We start from the raw sequence: 23,163 nt of genomic DNA, 5'->3' as shown, positions 1-23,163 counted from the left end.
CGCTGCGCTCCTCAGACGAACAACGACGTCTAGCTCTGCCAACGGTACACTCAGGCCAATCCAAACTTTTCTCATCTGTTGTTCCTCGTTGGTGGAACGCACTGCTAGTTCCTACAAGGGCAAGGACACCCCTCTCTTTTTAAAAAAAAACTCAGACCCAGGTCTTTAGAGAACATCTCCTCTCATAGCACTACTTACAAGTAGTCTTGCTGATCCTAGCACTTACCACCTGTCTTGAACTGACACTCAACTGTTTAAAAACAGCACTCACTGATGCACGTATTCTTACTGTACTCAACCTTTTTTAAATTGTCCTAAAATTGTTGACAGAATTGCTTTAACCCTTAGAACCCGATTGACGCAAAGTGCGTCAAAAACACACCCTTTCTTCTCTGTTACATTGCTCCGCGACTGTTCATCGCAACGAGATAAAACCTTTATTGCATGACAGAGAAGAAGTGGGGCTTTCCAAAGAGACTACGCACTTGTCTGTACGATCAAGTATGAAAATTAAAAAAAATCATGAAATTAAATCAAATTGCATCATATTTACAGTCTATACTTCTCTGCGTTCACCTGCGCACCCATTACTCGCGTTTGAATTACTCGCGAACCCGTGATCGCATAGATATGGCAAGCATATCAGATGAAAGAGGAGAAACAGGGCTATCCATTGGTACCATAGATATCGATCTTTCTGGCTTATAAAAACAGACAAAGTGACTGCAAAATATTAACGTCATGTACACAAACCAACGCTGCACACCCATTACTCTCGGAGTAATTACTCGCGGATCGGATATATATGCCACATATGTTAGATGAAAGAGGAGACACAGAGCTATCATTTGATACCAAATACATCCTTCTGGGTTATAAAACAGACGAAGTGACAGCAAAATAATAACTTCATATAGCTGGACTTACCCCACGTTTTTGTCTGTTTTTGTGGCAAAGCATGTTTATAATCCAACGCTATCGTGTGTTTCTCTATGGCAAAACATGTTCATAATCCGGTTTTGAGATCCTAGCAAATTCCTGCATGGCATCCAATTCAAGGCTCACATTGCATCCCAATTTGTTCAACAAAGAAACACCTTTTTTGCCTTTACTTTGTTCATGGCAATGCAGTTGAGAATCATCATGTGTGCATACACCATAGTCACACATGCTAACAGGCAAACTTGGGTCAAGTCAGGTCAGATCAGTTCGTGTCACAGATATGGAGCGCAGAATGGTCATTTTTTATCGCTAAATAAAAAATGGCATTTATTTCCATAAATCACACACCACACATTTCTGTAAATTACTCAGCCCCAGAGTATCCCTCCAACATGGCAATTATATTGCCCGTTTCTGGACAGTTTGCCCTACACACACATGGAATGCATGTAGAGCTATGAGCTTGCTGTGGTGAGATACAGGTCAAAATATAAGAATTTTTATAATATGATTTTTATATTTTAATTCTTTAAAAATCTAGTGTGCTAGTACTAATACTTGAAATGATGGCAGATCTGGATAGCCTAGACTCTGCTGAAAAAAACAATATATAATATGTGTGTGTGGCACTTACAATGACCAGAATAAATCCTTATGAATAAAGGGAGTGAAAATGCCCTAAAAACAGCTTAGGGTTCTAAGGGTTAAAACTTAATCTGTTTACCATGTTGTTAGTCATTTTGGTTAAAAATGTGTCAGCCAAATGTAATGTATTGTAATGTAATGTAATGTATTGTAATGTAAAGTTGCTTGGCAGGGGGCCGGGAACTCATGGCCATAGCCAGCTAAGACAATAGTGAGCATCATTTGAGTGTCATTTGAGCAACATTAGGGTAAGTGTTGCTTTTTCCAGCCTATGTTTTCGGTGGTAACCCATTGTCAGTCAATAGTGAAAGTAACTGCATATAACTGTCTTGTCGTTGACTGACTCCTTGGTGAAGTTAGTTTCACTTTGCCAATGAGTTCAAATAGACGAGTGCAAATGCGTAAAGGCTATGCTAGGTTTTAGTAGGCCTAATGCATGGTTTAAGAATGACTATTTCATACGGTCTCGCAAGCAGCCTCCTTCAAATGCGCCGTTGAATGCCAAAATACCGATGCATTTATTTGACATATCGCGCGTTGCGCCGTTAAAGGGAATGACAGATGTCATTCTCATTGGTTTAAAATGATGTTACGCCCCAAACACACCCATATGACTGATTAAAAGACCTAGGAACACCTTGTTACGCCATGCGCTCCACTTTTGATAGCGAAACCCCTCCCAATGTGAACTGGACATCCTACTGAATTTGAATAGACTTTTGACGAGTGACGATGCACTTTAGAATGTCATGATAGGGCCCTAAGTGTTCTTTGTCTGATTTTCTTGCAGACCAAGTGCTGATCTGACCCAGGATCAGTCCAGGTGTGGAGTGTGTGAGCAGGTACTGAGGGATCCAGTCATCACCACCTGTGGACACAGTTTCTGCAGGCAGTGCATCAGCAGCTACTGGGAGCAGCCTGGACTACCAAGAGACCAAGTCTGTCCCCAGTGTGGGAAGACATGCAGAACCCAACCTCCTCTACAGCCTCCTCTGGATGAACACACAGATATGAGCACACAGGGTGAACACACAGGCCTGATCAACAGCAGAACACACCTGCACACTGAACATACACCAGGCAGAAAGAGGGAACTAGGTGAGTATACATTTGGGACATTTTGGCTTTTTAGAGAGATCAATACTTTATTCATCCCATCAGGGACAAAAGTAAACAGTGCAGGGATTGAACAGTGCATTTTAAACACTGTATTGATTTAATAGTTTTCTGAGAAGTAAAGTAATGTTATCAAACTGAACAATTGTAATTTTCAAATGTTGTCATTTTTAAACAGATGAGGACCTGAGGAGAGTTATAAAGAATCACAAAGTCAGTCTGAAGAGGAGGTTTGAGAACATATCTGAAGGCATCATCAAACCAGGAGCTGAGATTCTCCTCAATAAGATCTACACAGAGCTCTACATCACAGAGGGAGAGAGTGAAGGGGTGAATAAGGAGCATGAGGTTTGGCAGGTAGAGTCAGCATCCAGATCTCAATCCACAGAAGACACACCAATCAACTGCAATGACATCTTCAAGCCCTTACTTGGACAGGAGAAGCACACCAGAACTGTGATGACCAAAGGTGTTGCTGGAATTGGAAAAACAGTCTCAGTGCAAAAGTTCATTCTTGACTGGACAGATGGGGCAGCCAATCAGGATATAGATTTTATGTTTCCACTTTCTTTCCGTGAGCTTAATTTAGTCAAGGGTGATCAGTACAGTCTTCACAGGCTCCTGCTGGACTTCCACCCTGAGCTGACGGAGCTGAATGATGGTGAAGGATACAAAGACTGTCAGGTTGTGTTCATCTTTGATGGTTTGGATGAGAGTCGGTTGACTCTGGATCTGGAACAGAACAGTAAGTTGTCTGATGTGAAACAAACATCATCAGTGGATGTTCTGATGACGAGCCTCATTCAGGGAACTCTGCTTCCCTCTGCACTCATCTGGATAACCTCACGACCAGCAGCAGCCAGTCAAATTCCAGCTCAGTACATAGACCAGGTAACAGAAGTACGAGGATTCAATGACCCACAGAAGGAAGAATACTTCAGGAAGAGAATCGGTGATGATAGTCAGGCCAACAGAATCATCTCTCACATTAAAGCATCCAGGAGTCTCCACATCATGTGCCACATTCCAGTCTTCTGTTGGATTGCAGCCACTGTACTTGAGCAGATTATGAAAAAGAAAAACATTAAAGACATTCCCAAAACGCTGACAGAGATGTTCATACAATTCTTGCTCATCCAGACCACCAGGAAGGATCAGAAATATCAGAGTGAAACTAAAGCAAATCAAGCGAAAGTTCTGGAATCTCAGAGAGAGATTTTACTGAAGCTGGCAGAACTGGCTTTCAGGAGTTTGGACAATGGAAATCTGATGTTTTATGAAGAAGACCTGCAAGAGTGTGGCATTGATGTCAGCGAAGCCTCAGTGTACTCTGGCATGTGTACTGAGATCTTCAAGACAGAATCTGTGTTTCACCAGAAGAAGGTCTACTGCTTTGTGCATCTCAGTGTCCAGGAGTTTCTGGCAGCTTTGTATGTGTTTCACTCTTATGTGACTGAGAACCTTGCGGCACTGACATCCCTTATCAGTGACGAACACAGACAGAGAGATGATCCCAACCCCTCGATTTTATCATCTCTTCAAGCAGTGCTGGGCTTACAATCACAGGATCATCTACATGTGCTGCTCAAGAGTGCAGTGGATGAGGCTTTGAAGAGCAGCAATGGACACTTGGATCTCTTCCTTCGCTTCCTTATGGGCATCTCTCTGGAGAGCAATCAGAGACTTTTAAAAGGTCTACTGAACCAAACATACAGCACCTCAAAGAGTATTAAAGAAACATGTCAATATATGAAGGAGCTGAACAGAAAAGATCTCTCTCCTGAACGATGCATCAATCTTTTCCACTGCTTATTTGAAATGAATGATCATTCTATGCACAAAGAAATTCAGAAATTCCTGTCATCACCAAAGAACATCAAACAGAAGTTGTCTCCTGCCCACTGTTCAGCACTGGCCCACATGCTTCTGATGTCTGAGTATGTGCTGGATGAGATAGACCTGAAGAAATACAACACATCAGATGAGGGACGCAGGAGACTGATCCCAGCTGTGAGGTGCTGCAGAAAGGCACGGTGAGTTTCTGATGGAGAGACTATAGAGATTACATATAATGTTGTCACTGCTGTTTACTACTGATCTAGTCCTATTAAACATTTAATGATGCCTAAAGGTGAAATAGTCTTGATTTGAAGAAGAGGGGAATTAACAACATTCCATATTCACTACAGGATTGTGGTTGATAACTTGGCAGAGAAATTACACATACATTAATATATTGCTTTTATTTAAATAAGTCCACTAACATTACTGTCAAGCCGAATTTTGTAGGTGTGTGTGTGTGTGTGTGCACATAGTGCATGCTCACACGCATTTGAGTGATATTACAGGGTAATAATGTCTCTTGACTATGTTGATTTATTGGGGCACTGTTTAAACAGTATATTTTCCATTAATCCATTTCTGTAATATGTCATCTTTTCTCATGTTGTTATGCAGACTTGCTGAATGCAAACTCTCAGAGAAGTCCTGTGGAATTGTGGCTGCTGTTCTACAGTCACCAAACTCCCTGACAGAGCTGGACCTGAATCACAACGACCTGGGGGATTCTGGAGTTCAGCTTCTCTCTAAGGGACTGTCTAGTCCTAACTGCAAACTGCAGACATTAAGGTTGGTGTTAGACATGTCTTTGTAAAGGATTATTATTAGGACTAGTGTGGCACATTATGGTTTGGTTGGTGTTTTATATGTGTGTAACCCCTTCTTAACGGGTGTGTGCACAGGCACTATTACAATACATAAACAATTAATTAAATGGCGCAAACAGGATCCTGAAGGTCTCAGCGGTGGAATGGTGAGCTGGCTGAGATTCCTGAATACCAGTAGGCTAACAATTACAGACAATAAATTCAATTGAATAGCGCGGTGCCTCCACTGTAAAAATACTACACTTACCGTATAGCTCGTGTATAGTGTATTCCTACAGAATTTAAATAATCAATGTGAAAATAATAATCAGACTAGTGAAGGTAGTTAAATGAATTGCCAATACACCCTGGATATAAAGAAATATAATAATTAAATATTTATTTGATAATAGCCACGTCGTGGACGTGACAACCCAAAAGCTGACAAATGTCAGGGAGCGAACAATTCACTCAAGGGGAAAACCGAACGTTAACGAATGGTAACGTTAAAGGTTAAGCTAAACAAGAGACCAGGGTGGAAGACAATACAATATACACAAGTCAAGTTAAATCACAAGAATATACCAATCACAACAGTATTATTAATCATCTATAATCAAATAAAACCCCAACCCCCCCAAGCGCTGGCCGTTGGAGCTCGGTGGTGCACAGGACGGCAGCTCTCTGAGCTGCAGGCAGGACAGCAACCGCTGAACGGCTCTCCAACTCGCCGGTGATCCAAGCAGAGACGAGAACGTGTGTGTGTGTCAGTGTAAGTGCAGTTGACGTTACTCACGACCGATCACTCAGAACCGGGAGATCCCGCTCAGTCCTGACACAGAGGAATCGGAGGCAGCTATATCCCAGCTAGCCGAGGATGCGACCCCGGTGGAGGATATTGCTGCAGTCAGCCTGCAGTGCACACCTCAACAGCAGCAGCGGGTAGTTGGCGGTTGGCACTCCGGTGGGCTCAGCACCGGAGGCAAAACGCAGTCGTCCTTAGGAGGTCTGGCTCCGGTGGGCCCAGCACCGAAGCGCAAATCGAGTCCGTCTCCGAAGGAGAATGCAACAGGAGCTAGCTAGCAGGTCAGCTACCCAGGACAGGATAGCTTCAGCTACAATAGCACTCATAGATATATGAATAGCACTGAACAAATAGCTAGCTAGACAAATAATAGCAGACCGGTAACTTAAAAGAGCAGGGGTAAGCAAGTACGATGCGCTGATGTTACGGAGTAAGTGGGCCTATGAACTTGTCCAATGGTCTCCACAAACTACAGGCAGCAAAGTATCCTCTCTCTCTCCAGTGCAAAACCCGGACCGTGACTCATCAAAGTCAAAGTCAAAGTCAGCTTTATTGTCAATTTCTTCACATGTTCCAGACATACAAAGAGATCGAAATTACGTTTCTCACTATCCCACGGTGAAGACAAGACATATTTTACCAATTTAAGTCCACAGACAAACATAACATTCAAGTAAACAAAAAAGTAAGTAAATAAGTAAATAAGAGGGCACATATAATAATGGAAAAAATAAGAGCAGCAAAATTTGGTTGAAATTGAGCATGGACAGTCAATAAAATACTAGTGCAAAGTCAGGCCAATAAAAGGCTTGGGTGGTTCTGTTTGACCTAAGTAATAAAGAAAGTGGCATAGTGGTGCAAGTTATGTAAGAGCAGCAGAAGTGTTGTGTTTTCAGGACAACAACACCAAGTTGTAAAGTGTACAGGTGTGCAAGTGTGCAAGTGTGCAAGTGGAGTAGTGCAGGCGGCCATTGTGGGTCCAATGTCCAGGATGTTATGTAGCTGAGGGTGGAGGGGGGAGAGGAGGGAGAGAGTTCAGCATCCTTACAGCTTGGTGTATGAAGCTGTTGGTGAGTCTGGTAGTGCGGGAGCGCAGGCTTCTGTACCTCTTCCCAGAGGGCAGTAGATCAAACAGATTGTGAGCGGGGTGACTTGAATCACTCACAATTTTGGTCGCCTTGCGGGTGAGGTGGGTGGTGTAAATGTCCTTCAGGGAGGGGAGTGAAGCACCAATGATCCTTCCAGCTGTGTTCACTATGCGCTGCAGGGCTTTCCTGTTGTATTCAGTGCAGCTTCCGCCCCACACAGCGATACAGCTGGAGAGGATGCTCTCAATGGTGCCTCGGTAGAATGTGGTCATGATGGCTGGTGGAGCACTTGCTCGCCTGAGTTTCCGCAGGAAGTACAGGCGGCGCTGAGCTCTCTTCGCCAGTGATGCAGTGTTGGTGGTCCAGGAGAGGTCTTCACTGATGTGCACCCCCAGGAATTTGGTGCTGCTCGCTCTCTCCACCACAGCACCGTCGATGGTCAGTGGCAGGTGTTGGGTGTGACCTCTCCGGAAGTCAACAACAATCTCTTTGGTCTTGCTGACGTTCAGCAGGAGGTTGTTGTCCCTGCACCACGTGGTCAGATGGTCGACCTCCAACCTGTATTGAGTCTCGTCGCCCTTGGTGATGAGACCCACCAGAGTTGTGTCGTCAGCAAATTTCACTATGTGATTGTTGCTGTAGGTTGCAGTGCAGTCATGCATCAGCAGGGTGAAGAGCACCGGACTGAGCAGGCAGCCTTTGGGGGGCCCTTGTGCTCAGTGTGATGCTGCTTGAGGTATTGTTGCCAACACGTACTACTTGGGGCCTCTGACAGAGGAAGTCCAGTAGCCAGTTGCAGAGGTAGGTACTGAGTCCCAGTTTGTCCAGTTTGCAGATGAGTTGTTGTGGTATTATGGTGTTGAATGCAGAACTGAAGTCTATAAACAGCAATCTCACATATGAGTCTCTTTTTTCCAGGTGGGTGAGGGCTGGGTGGAGGGCAGAGCAGATTGCATCCTCTGTAGACCGCTTGGCTCGGTATGCAAACTGGAAGGGGTCCAGGGTGGGGGGGAGAATGGCTTTGATATGTGACATGACAAGCCGCTCAAAGCACTTCATGATGATGGGTGTCAGTGCCACAGGGCGGTAGTCATTGAAGCAGGATGGAGCAGTTTTCTTCGGCACAGGTATGATGGTGGCAGCTTTGAAACATGATGGGACGATGGCTTGCTTCAGGGAAGTGTTAAAGATGTCTGTGAAGACATCCTTAAGCTCCCCTGCGCAGTCCTTCAGCGCACGACCTGGGATGTTGTCTGGACCTGTTGCCTTACGGGTGTTGATAGCAGCAAGTGTCCTCTTCACGCTGTCGGCAGAGAGGCACAGGGGCTGCTCATGTAGAGGGGGATGTGTCTTCTGTGGGCAGGTGCTGTTTTGTGCTTCAAAGCGAGCAAAGAAGCGGTTCAGGTTGTTGAGCAGAGGGATGTTGCTCTCACAGCTCTGTGGCGCGGGCTTGTAGTCCGTGAGGGCCTGAATGCCCTGCCATAGGCTTTGTGCGTTCCTGCTGTCTTTGAAGTGGGTGGTTATCTTGTGAGTGTATTCCTGAGCCTTCCTGAGCCTTCTCCTCTCTGAGGAGATGGAACCTTCACATTCCCTGCGATTTCGCGGGCATAAACAACCCAGATAGCAAAATTTGACCGGCCCACCTCTGGCCCACTACCTTGCCTCAGGGTTTTGTGAGTGTTGGCCCAGTTCTGGCTGGGCCTCCGGCCCAACAATGGCCCAATTACTGATAACTGACACAAAGAATTTCCTCTGGCCCAGATGTGGCCCACACACTGCAAAATGACTCTCATTGTTTCTGTTGGCCCAGGTCTGGCCCACACACTGTAAAATGACTCTTATTGGAACTGTTGGCCCAGGTGTGGCCCACACACTGTGAAATGACTCTTATTGTTTCTGTTGGCCCAGGTGTGGCCCACACACTGTGAAATGACTGTCATGCATTCTGTTGGCCCAGGTCTAGCCCACACACTATATAACTGAGTGTTGGCTGAGTGTCGGCTGGGCCTCTGGGCCTGTACTGGCCCACACACTATAAAACTGATCTGACTGAGTGTTGGCTGAGTGTCGGCTGGGCCTCTGGGCCTGTACTGGCCCACGCACTATAAAACTGATCTGACTGAGTGTTGGCTGAATGTCGGCTGGGTCCCCGGGCCACATGTGGCCCATTAACTACCAAAAGTACTTGAAAATAAACACAAATCCAGAACTAGTAATTAAAAGCACAAGCTACTTTTATTAACAAGTTTGACAAACACAACCTTGCAAATAAAACAAACATTTAAAAATTATACAAGCTTTTACATATATACACTTTAGAAATTAAACAAGTTAAAATATACAATCTACTTTTATCTACAACAATCGACTTCTTTCATATACAAAAACAAACAATTAAACATTTTAAAACTGTATAATGATTCAAAGAAATAAATGATTCTAAATTAACATTAAACATTTACAGAAATATTCTATCTCTCTCCCTCACTCACTCACTCTAAAAGAGTAATTCCATTGTCAGTAGTGGGATGTGAGTTAAGTGTTAAGTGCTTTAAATTCTGTATTTTTGTACCATGACCTACCCAGCTACATACATGCACACACACTCACTCTCAAAGTATTTTTCAATAGCAGCAACCTTTGCCACCTGCCTTCTCCTTCTGTTGCCGCTTCATTGTTGCCTCCACCAGTTTCAGCAGCACTAGCAGCCGGGGGTGTCTCCAAACTGCATTTAGGTATAAAAGAATATTATAAGATCATTATGAGGTCTAAAGCAAGATTTCAACATGTCATCTGTCAGAAGTTCTGTTTGTCCACTCAAATATACTTACAGATAGCCACCTCAGCTCTCTGTGGGGGTTGATCAAAGAGTTCTTTCCATCCATCCTTCAATTTGAGATGCATGGACAGCATGTCATTTCAAAAGAAAAGAAAAAAAATCATTAAACTATGTATCCTTTACTGTCTGACAAAATATTACTAAAGCCCAGTCTTGCCATTCTGCAGCTGTCTTGGTAACACCTCCCTGGTAGTTATTTTGGGCAACATTGACATTGTGTGATTGTTAAATGCTGATATATTACCAATGACAATCACCAAGAGCAAAACATATTTGTGAACACATACAGACCTGAAGCACTTGTGGACTTCCTTCACAAGAGCCTTGTGGGTGCTCCAGTTGGTTGGCCATGTTTTCAACAGCGCATGTTTCCTGCCCACTCCTGTTCTTTGCTGACAAAATGGATGAGGCAAACCAAAAGCATCTAAAAATGACACATCACAAAACACAGGCCTAGATGAAAGCTGATTCCTATGATTTGGCTCATCTAAACAAAAACGTATTACTTATTCTATTAAATCAATGTACAACTTACCAAGAGCTCTTCAGGTCTCCTGTTTTTCCAACACAAGAAATGGTTCACACATGTATACACGGGTAGCCTTCAGTGCAGGCAGGTCTCTGTGTGGCCTGGATTCTGAGGTGTAGGCCTACATTTAAAAAAAGTCACAGTAACGTTAGGTTAATGGAAGTATATGTGCTCAAAATGATTACATGATCATAAAACAACCCCTCAGTACAAAATACAGAACGACCTTAAAATACAGATTTTGATGAGCTTTACATGACCAGGACAGGACCCACCCTGCTACCATCTCTCTCTCTCTCTCTCACACACACTCTCTTAAGGCATACAGTCTCAGTCCTGCCTGCCTAGTGCCTGAAGTTGGATAGATAACGATGAAATGCCCAATTACCAATCGCTATATTCTAAGTCATGCAATACTGGTTAACTGTTAAGCTATTTCTAAAATGATTAGATCACACTTTTCTTTGAAAACCACATAATTATGCAAGTATAGCTAACGTTACAGCACTGAACGTTTTTGACCACCAACACTGACGTTAAAGGTAGCAGCTAATTAGGCCAACAAAGTAGGCTAAGAAATCATAACGTATGTTACCGCTAGCTTCGTCATCGTCAAGGGGATTAGATTGAAACACCCATTCTTGTTATGCTACTTGTTAAACTGTGTCTGCAATAATAAGCCTACGTACATTCATAATGATTTACATGCAATAACAGGTAAAGTTGCATGTTACTTACCACAGGCAGTGTCCAAAACGAGACAGTTTCGCGCCGTCCTGCTGGTTTCAAACTGAACAGTTGCTCTGCTCGTGGCTCTTCCACATGTAATGGGCCGACAGTCACTTTACAAAATTGGGCCATGTACGTTTAGCGTCCGGCTGTCGCTAAATGTTTCATTTTTGCCGCCAACAGCCTCGATACTGATCAGTGTTCGTTTCTGAAGTATCGGGCCACACACTGTATGAAATCCGTCTGCCGAGATTGATTCGAAAACTGGCAGTAGCCCATCAAACCCCAATCGGGCCAAATAAGACACTCAGTAATCAGCCCAACTACTGCGTGTCAGTGTCGGCCCATTCAAGGGGACAGTGCCTCAGCCGACCTGAAACTCCGCCGACAGTGGCAGCACTCAGCCAGGATCGGGCCGACTGTGTTTACTGTGCTTCAGCCGACTCGGACCTCAGCCGACACTGCCAGCACTCAGCCAGAATCGGGCCGACTATGCTTGCTATCTGGGAAATAACAAATAATCATTGGCTGCTTAAACAATTCAAATAAAAGCAAAACAAACAAAGACATTTGATTGGTTCACACACAGAATGTAGTAAATCACAGTAGTAAGTAAGTTACAAAGCATTCTGGTACATGGAGTAAATACAGTACAGGTTATTAAATTGTCAGCTTTTACAGGTGCTTACATGTGTTTTAAGGCCTGTCCACACCAAGTCCAATTTCCAACGTCCGAATTCACATCCATTATTCTCTGCTGAATAGCTCTCGGAGTACTTATCTCACATAAATCAAGATGTCAAACAAAAGAGCGGAACCGGAGCTTTCCAGTGATATTAGCGGCTAGGTGCTGTGAAAAATGGTTCACGTGAAAATTAACGTTGGGCATACATGACATTTCATCATATTTGCATTCACAGCACACAGCACTTCGTCCTTCTCCACCCATTACTGTCGGTGGTATACAGTATCTCACAAACTCAACGCATGGTAAATCATATAGGCTATCAGAATAAACAGCAGACCTTACCGAACACGACAATATGAAGCATTCTATTGTACAGTAGCCGTTCCCGTTCCTGAGTTTTGAAATTGCAGCAAATTTCTACATGGTATCCAACTTTGGGCTGAAATTCTAATGTAGCCTAATAGCAGTCCAAGCAACTGTGCTTTTGAATAGATATTTCTACCAGCATGCTTCAGGTGACATGAATGCAACAATCATGAGACACAAAGTATTTTCACTTGACATAAAGGCTGACATAATATATATGCATGCATGATCATCATATTTTCCCAGATATGGGTAGCCTGTTGTCTTGAAAACGATATAGCCTAGCATAATAGATATGGGTAGCCTGTTGTCTTGAAAACGATATAGCCTAGCATAATAGATATGGGTAGCCTGTTGTCTTGAAAACGATATAGCCTAGCATAATAGATATGGGTAGCCTGTTGTCTTGAAAACGATATAGCCTAGCATAATAGAGGGCCCTTACAATGACCACAGACCTTAGTAGTACAATTACACTGAAAATACTAAGGAAGGACTTAGTATACTGAAAGGACTAATTTGATATTTTACAGTGGGTCAAGCTTGATCTGTATGCAGTAGTCTAGGCCTAAAAACAAAAACCTCTGAGCAGCAGATCAGCCAGTCCCCCGCTGAAAATGATCAGCCCGAAATTAGCTACGACTACAGGGACAAGTAGGAAGGATAATAGTGTTAACCATATGAATTAAAGTTATTTTATGTAAGAAAGAACTGTATATGACTGCAGTAGCTACATGATCAACCTATATGCCTTGTTTGCTCAGAAGTGGGTGTAGTAAAGGAGCAAATCACCAAACAACAACATGATAGCTGACCCATGCAAAAAAAAACATGTAAACAATAGTTCAATATGCCTCTTAGTGGAATTTTGGGATACATTTCAAATGCTTTATTTCTTCCTTCCTGTTTTTGTTATCAACCTTATCAACCTATCCTTGTGGAATAGTGGAATATTGGTAGCCTACTAATAAAAACTACAGGATAGTAAGAGCTGAAATGTTGCTTTATTTATCTAATTTCCACCACCACTAAAAAAGTGGGCCGGTCTTGGGCGTGAAACTCCCGGGCTGAAAAGTGGCCCCACTCCGGCACTGGTGGGTACTATTAATTGAAATCCCTAATCCCTAACTTCACAACAGTTCATGAAATGTGGGGTGATGACAGCAACCCCCCCTGCCACTGGCAAGATAGGCGTACAATATCAGTCCCCGCACACTGTTGTTATAATTAGCAATATAATCAGCATGGTGACATGGTGTCCCTGTTAATTCATTGAAGCCCTTTTAAGGTGTGATGATTTTTTTCGGCAGGCTCTATAGAATGGAATCTCGCTGCAACAATGAACAGAGAACTTCTCGATGCACATGATGTGCATGAAAAGAAAAACTATGTTTATTCACAGAAATGGAATGTGCATCATGTTAGTTTAGAATAGGCTATTTAGGCATTTGAACCCAGGATGCAGTGCAGCCTGCCATAGTTTTATAGGCTATGCTGACAAGTGCTGCAGATCAGTCTCTAAGGCTATGCCCTCTTAGCAGACTTTTAACATATCATAGCCTGTGCATGTGTTATGTAACTGAGTTGATGTATGTTTTAAGTAATGGGATAAATATTATTTATGTATGGATTTCTATGCAAAGTCACAAAAACATGCGTGCGCAACAATGCTCTCCATGAAAATAATAAAATGAGTTTTTGTGCTGAAAACTGCACCAATTCGAAATCACGATGGTTAGATTGTTCAATATGTTCAATATCCCTAAAGGAATGCATGTCTTCGCCAAAAATGACAAAATACGAGGTTATATTAATAATGCAAATGAACGGCAAACTCTGAAATATAGTCTGAAATGAGATGTTATTATCATTGAGACAACAGGGGTATACAAAAAAATCTGATTGTAGCTTACAGCAGCCGACTATTTAGGTTAAGTTTATAACGTTGTGGACGGCCACCAAGCGTCTTCTGCCCCACGGCTGCGCGCGCATCTAGTTTTGTTGGTAAACGGGAAACCCGTGGGGTTTGGGTGACGTCGCACTCGCAGTCGCTGCCTAGCAACCGGGACAGTTGGAAAACAGAGAAGACATGAAGCTACACGGTTTTGACAGTGGGATGAAAAAGTTACTAAAAAGGCTACAAGCTGTCATAACAGTTCAGTCTACTGTAGTAAAGTTAGGTCGTACAGTCACTGAGGTCGATAGTCACGTATTATTTTCAGTATGAGTCTGTTGAGTCGACATTGCGGAGGTTAGTAGTAGCTGGATGTGGCAGTTGTTTGAGGGAAGACGTTAACGTTAGTCATTTGGTGACTGAAGCGGTAAGTGCTAGCTCTAGTGCTAACTAGATCAGCAAGAGAGTATTAACACATTCCGGTACAAACGTCTTGGGAGCTGTTTACTGTTGATCGGGAAGGACAGAGAAGAGGGAGTCTGCCATAGTGAGACTAAGTTAACGTTAACATTACAACTTGGTGGACGTTGGAAAAGCCTCGAGTGGAAACCGTTAGCCTGGAAGCTCATCGCACGCGCAGCCAACCTTCCCAACTCCACAGCGATTGTCAGGGCAACGGTCGCCTCGCGTCTTCCCTGCCCACCAGTGACCAGTCTCCGCTGCTGGCCCTGCTAAGTGTGTGTTGTGTTTGTGTGTCGCCTAAAAGGTACTGTAGCTTACGGTTTGTTTTACACATGATTAGCGACCTAGTGGAACAGACATTCTGGAGGATCAGCACAGAAGCTGTTATCCTCTACACTGAAGGATCCTCACCGCAAAGTTGAAACACTTCAGTATGTAATCTAGAGAACCAGAAACATCAAGATGTAGTCTGGATTTATTTATTTATTTATTTATTTTTTGTGTTTATTTATTTAAACATACTTACATTTACATAAATGAGGATACATAGAATTGCATCCCTGTAATTCTAGTGTTGTTTACAAGTAGGCTACAGTATGTGTCCTGTTACTGTTACTGCAGAAGGACTCTGTAGTCCTCACTACAGGCAACAAATGAATCATGAATCAATCAATAATCAGCTAATCTAAATGCAGCGTCAACTGTTTACACTGGTACCATTTTCTGTGCATTTCACTACATTTAGTCGATTTGATTCAAAGTAACCTTGCATAGTGATATGTTGAGTTCTGTCATAATTCTGTCAAATGTTGTTGCAGATTTGCTGACTGTAAACTCTCAGATAAATCCTGTGAGATTGTTGCTTCAGTTCTACAATCAGCAAACTCCCTACTACAGCTGGACTTGAGTGACAATGACCTGGGGGATTCTGGAGTTCAGCTTCTCTCAAAAGGACTGTCCAGTTTTAACTGCAAAATACACACATTAAGGTGGGTATACATTTTATTATCATCTTAGATTTCCTGATTAGGGAGAAAAACCATGACAATATAACATCAATTGGTCAGCACCAAAAAGTAGCATTGAACATGCTGAACCTTATTGCTTATGCTTAGAGTTTCAAAATCTGTTTCTGGATTGGTCTAGTCCGTGACCCATTATGTTACAATAAAGTAATATGGCACGAGTGAGAGTGGCATCGGTAGCAGATATCACCATGGCTGTTATTTGCAATTAGGCACGAGGCCAGAGGCCAAGTACAGTGTGTTTTACATGGTGCCTGCACATTTATTTAGAGCACTGGAGCAGTTCTGTAGTCTATTGACATTGGGATTGATATTTGTTTGGTGGCTTTTGGCCACAGGGAAGAGTGCCACCTACTGGCCAGCCACCAACACCACTTCCAGCAGGAACCTACTCTTGCAAGGAGGTTTCTTATCCAAGTACTTACTAAGCCTGCTTAGCTTCAGTAATTCAGCAAAGTCAGGGTATCTACTGGTCTGGCCGCTGGCTAAAAACAAAAGGTGAAAGGCATATATGATTCTAACCGTCTCACTGAATTGCATTATGCACACTCAATTCTCACTGGTATCTGCTAGACAACAAGTATGAAAACATGATTAGTTCATAGATTTCACATGTAAAATACATTTTATACAACCCCACCTCCATCTTGCCTGCTCATAATTCTGAGAAATTCTTGAATTGTGTGCATGTTCGTGTTTGTTTGTGTGTGTGTGTGTGTGTGTGTGTGCGTGTGCGTGCGTGCATGTCCTTGTGGGTGTGCCTGTGTGTGTGCATGTGCATGCATGCATACATATGTCTACTGTGTGTGTATGTGTTATACGTATGTTTACTGTGAATGTATGTGATCACTTGATTGTGTTGATTTATCGGGGCACATTGTATCCCTTAGATTTATCCATCTCTGCAATACTTTGTCTTTATTTTTTGTTGTTATGCAGACTTGCTGAATGCAAACTCTCAGAGAAGTCCTGTGGAATTGTGGCTGCTGTTCTACAGTCACCAAACTCCCTGACAGAGCTGGACCTAAGTCACAATGACCTGGGGGATTCTGGAGTTCAGCTTCTCTCTAAGGGACTGTCTAGTCCTAACCGCAAACTGCAGACATTAAGGTTGGTGTTAGACATGTCTTTGTAAAGGATTATTATTAGGACTAGTGTGGCACATTATGGTTTGGTTGGTGTTTTATGTGTCTTAAGGACTGTCTACACCAAGTCCAATTTTTCGGATGAAATTCACACAAAATTAAGCAGGTTAATAAACACAGTTATTCTAATTAGTCTGTACTCACTGAGGACGAAATGAAAATGAAAAAAAAAAATGCAATAATAAAAAAAAAAACATTCGAAACTGTCTCGTTTGATGTGAAATTTCGTATGCAATAGAGTTCCTGACCAATTAAATAATGACTTTTTATAGGGTTCCGATGTCAGCGATGTCATAAGTAAAATGACAAGCAGAAAAGGCTGACACAATGTATGATATTGTATTGTATGATATTGTATATGAGATATGTCTCATTAGGCCCTATATGCCAAAGTCACAAAGAATTTACGTTACATCAGACTTTCCCAGGTTTTCAAGAGTGAGAACTCCACCACAGACAGCTTTCCCCACCACCTAACCATCATTTCACACAAGGACGTCGTTAGACCTATTTTGGGGGAGCTGAAGCCACCCTAAGATGATCAAAAGCCCTCTAAAAATATATAGTAACTAGGTGTACCGCAGAGCGGTACAAAATATGACCGCCGCCCAGTCAAGCACATGTTTTCCACAAAAATAAGTCACGCTGAAAGGCATATATGATTCTAACCGTCTCATTGAATTGCATTATGCACACTCAATTCTCACTGGTATCTGCTAGACAACAAGTACCAAAACATGATTAGTTCATAGATTTCACATGTAATATACATTTTATACAACCCCACCCCCATCTTGCCTGTTCATAATTCTGAGAAATTCTTGAATTGTGTGCATGTGTGCGTGTTTATGTTTATGGGTGTGTGGGTGTGCATGTGCATGTGCTTGTGTGTTTGCCTGTTTATGTGCCTGTGTGTGTGCATGTGCATGCATGCGTATATATGTCTACTGTGTGAGTATGTGTCATACATAGGATTACTCTGAATGTATGTGTGTGCGTGTGTATCTGTTTATGCACATGTGTGCATATGGAATGGGTTTACATGACCCCTGGAGGCAAACATACGCAAAAAAGTCATCCTAGGCCCTACCCTCCTTTCGGGGGGTCCAGTCCAGCGGGGGGGCTACAGATCAAAACGAAAAACAATGGTTCCATGCTATCCATGTGGGGTTACATGCCCACCAAGTTTCGTGCACCCCAGTCTTTCAGTGTCCCGGGAATCCTTGTTGGTGTACGGTCACTAAATGTACACATAAATTATTTTATTGTAAGGCCCCCCCATGAACGAAAGTCCACGAAACTTGGCATGCATTCGGAGGGTGTAATAATGATCCTACACTTTCAATTTCGTGCAGTTTTGACCATGTCAGCCAGAGATTTTGTGATGAAAACACCTAATGTTTTGCTTTTTAATTTTTAACTAGGGGGCGCTATACATGAAATAAGTGGTAATGGCCCTACGGTTTTCGAGATATTCACAGAAAACTGTCTCTGGCCACCTACAGGCCAGTTGGTGTATAGTAACATAAATTAATTTATTATGTGGCTCCCCATGAACGGAATTCCACGAAACTTGCTATGCATTCAGAGGGTGTCATAATGATCCTACACTTCCAATTTTGTGCAGTTTTGACTATGTTTGGTCACAGATACCGGCGATTACAACACCTCATTTTTACTTTTTTGTGTTTAACTCATTGAGTGCCAATGCGTTGAGTGCCATAAACGTAATATTACGTTTTTAGCTTTTTTTTTTTATTACGAAACTAGACACTCTAACACACCTTATATGTGATTTTGGGAACTCTGTGATGAATTGAAATGAAATATATGACGATCGTGAAACTCATGAAAACGCACAATCTGGACATTTTATCTGGACATTTTATCATAACTCGGTTGCCGCTTTGGGTCGAATCAATGACGCATGCACGTCAGGTCAAAACCAGGCCATTTTCGTGGGTCTATCACTAGGTGGCAGTCTCGCCAGGTCTCGCTGATCACTTCCCGGAACGTTTACACAAGTAAGTAACAGGCAACACTTCATATTTCATGAAAGACGTTATATCTCCATTTCTAGAAAAAAAACAGCGATTTTGATGAAAACTAGCCACTGTTTAGCTTGGGATTTCTCAGGAACAGAGGCGCGTAGAAATACACGGTTTGCACCCACCGAGAGCTTAAAGCCTCACCTTTTAATCAAGCTATTGTATGTGTTCATAGCTATAACACAGAATATGCTGTGGCTGTACAAAAATCATCAACAATGGTCTAGATTGCTGGCACTCTAGGACAAAGCTCCCGAAAACAGCTTGGCATTCAATGAGTTAACTAGGTGGCGCTATACATGAAAATTAGTGGTTATGGAATGGGTTGACATGGCCCTTTGAGATCAACATACAAAAAAAATGGTCCTCCTAAACCCTACGGTTCTCGAGATATTCACAGAAAACTGTCTGCCCTACCCTCCTTTCGGGGGGTCCAGTCCAGCGGGGGGGGGGGCTACAGATCAAAACGAAAAAAGCTTTGCTGCGCGGCGGTCATAATATATGCGTCCGAATTCACATCTATTATTCTCTGCTGAATAGCTCTCGGAGTACTTATCTCACATAAATCAAGATGTCAAACAAAAGAGCGGAACTGGAGCTTTCCAGTGATATTAGCGGCTAGGTGCTGTGAAAAACGGTTCACGTGAAAATTAACGTTGGGCATACATGACATTTCATCATATTTGCATTCACAGCACACAGCACTTCGTCCTTCTCCACCCATTACTGTCGGTGGTATACAGTATCTCACAAACTCAACGCATGGTAAATCATATAGGCTATCAGAATAAACAGCAGACCTTACCGAACACGACAATATGAAGCATTCTATTGTACAGTAGCCGTTCCCGTTCCTGAGTTTTGAAATTGCAGCAAATTTCTACATGGTATCCAACTTTGGGCTGAAATTCTAATGTAGCCTAATAGCAGTCCAAGCAACTGTGCTTTTGAATAGATATTTCTACCAGCATGCTTCAGGTGACATGAATGCAACAATCATGAGACACAAAGTATTTTCACTTGACATAAAGGCTGACATAATATATATGCATGCATGATCATCATATTTTCCCAGATATGGGTAGCCTGTTGTCTTGAAAACGATATGAAAACGATATAGCCTAGCATAATAGATATGGGTAGCCTGTTGTCTTGAAAACGATATAGCCTAGCATAATAGATATGGGTAGCCTGTTGTCTTGAAAACGATATAGCCTAGCATAATAGAGGGCCCTTACAATGACCAAAGACCTTAGTAGTACAATTACACTGAAAATACTAAGGAAGGACTTAGTATACTGAAAGGACTCATTTGATATTTTACAGTGGGTCAAGCTTGATCTGTATGCAGTAGTCTAGGCCTAAAAACAAAAACCTCTGAGCAGCAGATCAGCCAGTCCCCCGCTGAAAATGATCAGCCCGAAATTAGCTATGACTACAGGGACAAGTAGGAAGGATAATAGTGTTAACCATATGAATTAAAGTTATTTTATGTAAGAAAGAACTGTATATGACTGCAGTAGCTACATGATCAACCTATATGGCTTGTTTGCTCAGAAGTGGGTGTAGTAAAGGAGCAAATCACCAAACAACAACATGATAGCTGACCCATGCAAAAAAAAACATGTAAACAATAGTTCAATATGCCTCTTAGTGGAATTTTGGGATACATTTCAAATGCTTTATTTCTTCCTTCCTGTTTTTGTTATCAACATTATCAACCTATCCTTGTGGAATAGTGGAATATTGGTAGCCTATTAATAAAAACTACAGGATAGTAAGAGCTGAAATGTTGCTTCTATTTATCTAATTTCCACCACCACTAAAAAAGTGGGCCGGTCTTGGGCGTGAAACTCCCGGGCTGAAAAGTGGCCCCACTCCGACCCTGGTGGGTACTATTAATTGAAATCCCTAATCCCTAACTTTTCATTTCAGTTCATGAAATGTGGGGTGATGACAGCAACCCCCCTGCCACTGGCAAGATAGGCGTACAATATCAGTCCCCGCACACTGTTGTTATAATTAGCAATATAATCAGCATGGTGACATGGTGTCCCTGTTAATTCATTGAAGCCCTTTTAAGGTGTGATGATTTTTTTCGGCGGGCTCTATAGAATGGAATCTCGCTGCAACAATGAACAGAGAACTTCTCGATGCACATGATGTGCATGAAAAGAAAAATTATGTTCATTCACAGAAATGGAATGTGCATCATGTTAGTTTAGAATAGGCTATTTAGGCATTTGAACCCAGGATGCAGTGCAGCCTGCCATAGTTTTATAGGCTATGCTGACAAGTGCTGCAGATCAGTCTCTAAGGCTATGCCCTCTTAGCAGACTTTTAACATATCATAGCCTGTGCATGTGTTATGTAACTGAGTTGATGTATGTTTTAAGTAATGGGATAAATATTATTTATGTATGGATTTCTATGCAACGTCACAAAAACATGCGTGCGCAACAATGCTCTCCATGAAAAGAATAAAATGAGTTTTTGTGCTGAAAACTGCACCAATTCGAAATCACCATGGTTAGATTGTTCAATATGTTCAATATCCCTAACGGAATGCATGTCTTCGCCAAAAATGACAAAATACGAGGTTATATTAATAATGCAAATGAACGGCAAACTCTGAAATATAGTCTGAAATGAGATGTTATTATCATTGAGACAACAGGGGTATACAAAAAAATCTGATTGTAGCTTACAGCAGCCGACTATTTAGGTTAAGTTTATAACGTTGTGGACGGCCACCAAGCGTCTTCTGCCCCACGGCTGCGCGCGCATCTAGTTTTGTTGGTAAACGGGAAACCCGTGGGGTTTGGGTGACGTCGCACTCGCAGTCGCTGCCTAGCAACCGGGACAGTTGGAAAACAGAGAAGACATGAAGCTACACGGTTTTGACAGTGGGATGAAAAAGTTACTAAAAAGGCTACAAGCTGTCATAACAGTTCAGTCTACTGTAGTAAAGTTAGGTCGTACAGTCACTGAGGTCAATAGTCACGTATTATTTTCAGTATGAGTCTGTTGAGTCGACATTGCGGAGGTTAGCAGTAGTAGCTGGATGTGGCAGTTTGAGGGAAGACGTTAACGTTAGTCATTTGGTGACTGAAGCGGTAAGTGCTAGCTCTAGTGCTAACTAGATCAGCAAGAGAGTATTAACACTTTCCGGTACAAACGTCTTGGGAGCTGTTGGTACTGTTACTGGTACTGGTACTGTTGATCGGGAAGGACAGAGAAGAGGGAGTCTGCCATAGTGAGACTAAGTTAACGTTAACATTACAACTTGGTGGACGTTGGAAAAGCCTCGAGTGGAAACCGTTAGCCTGGAAGCTCATCGCACGCGCAGCCAACCTTCCCAACTCAACAGCGATTGTCAGGGCAACGGTCGCCTCGCGTCTTCCCTGCCCACCAGTGACCAGTCTCCGCTGCTGGCCCTGCTAAGTGTGTGTTGTGTTTGTGTGTCGCCTAAAAGGTACTGTAGCTTACGGTTTGTTTTACACATGATTAGCGACCTAGTGGAACAGACATTCTGGAGGATCAGCACAGAAGCTGTTATCCTCTACACTGAAGGATCCTCATCGCAAAGTTGAAACACTTCAGTATGTAATCTAGAGAACCAGAAACATCAAGATGTAGTCTGGATTTATTTATTTATTTATTTATTTATTTATTTTTTGTGTTTATTTATTTAAACATACTTACATTTACATAAATGAGGATACATAGAATTGCATCCCTGTAATTCTAGTGTTGTTTACAAGTAGGCTACAGTATGTGTCCTGTTACTGTTACTGCAGAAGGACTCTGTAGTCCTCACTACAGGCAACAAATGAATCATGAATCAATCAATAATCAGCTAATCTAAATGCAGCGTCAACTGTTTACACTGGTACCATTTTCTGTGCATTTCACTACATTTAGTCGATTTGATTCAAAGTAACCTTGCATAGTGATATGTTGAGTTCTGTCATAATTCTGTCAAATGTTGTTGCAGATTTGCTGACTGTAAACTCTCAGATAAATCCTGTGAGATTGTTGCTTCAGTTCTACAATCAGCAAACTCCCTACTACAGCTGGACTTGAGTGACAATGACCTGGGGGATTCTGGAGTTCAGCTTCTCTCAAAAGGACTGTCCAGTTTTAACTGCAAAATACACACATTAAGGTGGGTATACATTTTATTATCATCTTAGA

General features: G+C 42.4%; 2 protein-coding genes and 1 long non-coding RNA gene across 4 annotated transcripts in view; 2 read left to right on the top strand and 1 right to left on the bottom strand.

The window, feature by feature from the left end:
* The window catches only part of LOC121718967 (interferon-induced protein 44-like), a 247,328-nt gene that overhangs the window by 164,519 nt on the left and 59,646 nt on the right, over window positions 1-23,163 (top strand). The gene's annotated exons all lie outside the window — the stretch shown is intronic.
* The window catches only part of LOC121718788 (NACHT, LRR and PYD domains-containing protein 3-like), a 1,510,793-nt gene that overhangs the window by 1,480,551 nt on the left and 7,079 nt on the right, over window positions 1-23,163 (top strand). Inside the window, exons 26-29 of the mRNA XM_042103944.1 lie at window positions 5,161-5,331; window positions 15,567-15,737; window positions 16,713-16,883; window positions 22,964-23,134. Of these exons, the coding sequence (XP_041959878.1) occupies window positions 5,161-5,331; window positions 15,567-15,737; window positions 16,713-16,883; window positions 22,964-23,134 (684 nt within the window). The remainder of the gene's footprint in view (window positions 1-5,160; window positions 5,332-15,566; window positions 15,738-16,712; window positions 16,884-22,963; window positions 23,135-23,163) is intronic.
* Window positions 9,301-11,854, bottom strand: LOC121719031. 2 transcript variants are annotated; one of them, XR_006034086.1, is made up of 5 exons: window positions 11,348-11,854; window positions 10,616-10,730; window positions 10,372-10,504; window positions 10,073-10,127; window positions 9,301-9,966 (listed from the first exon to the last, which is right to left on the bottom strand). It is a non-coding gene; the product is annotated as an uncharacterized LOC121719031 (long non-coding RNA). The 2 variants fall into 2 exon arrangements; XR_006034085.1 differs by having other exon boundaries at window positions 10,372-10,472.

Source organism: Alosa sapidissima, chromosome 9 (genome assembly GCF_018492685.1).
Source record: "Alosa sapidissima isolate fAloSap1 chromosome 9, fAloSap1.pri, whole genome shotgun sequence".
NCBI classification, from domain to species: domain Eukaryota; kingdom Metazoa; phylum Chordata; class Actinopteri; order Clupeiformes; family Clupeidae; genus Alosa; species Alosa sapidissima.
This window is presented reverse-complemented; position numbering and strand designations above follow the sequence as displayed.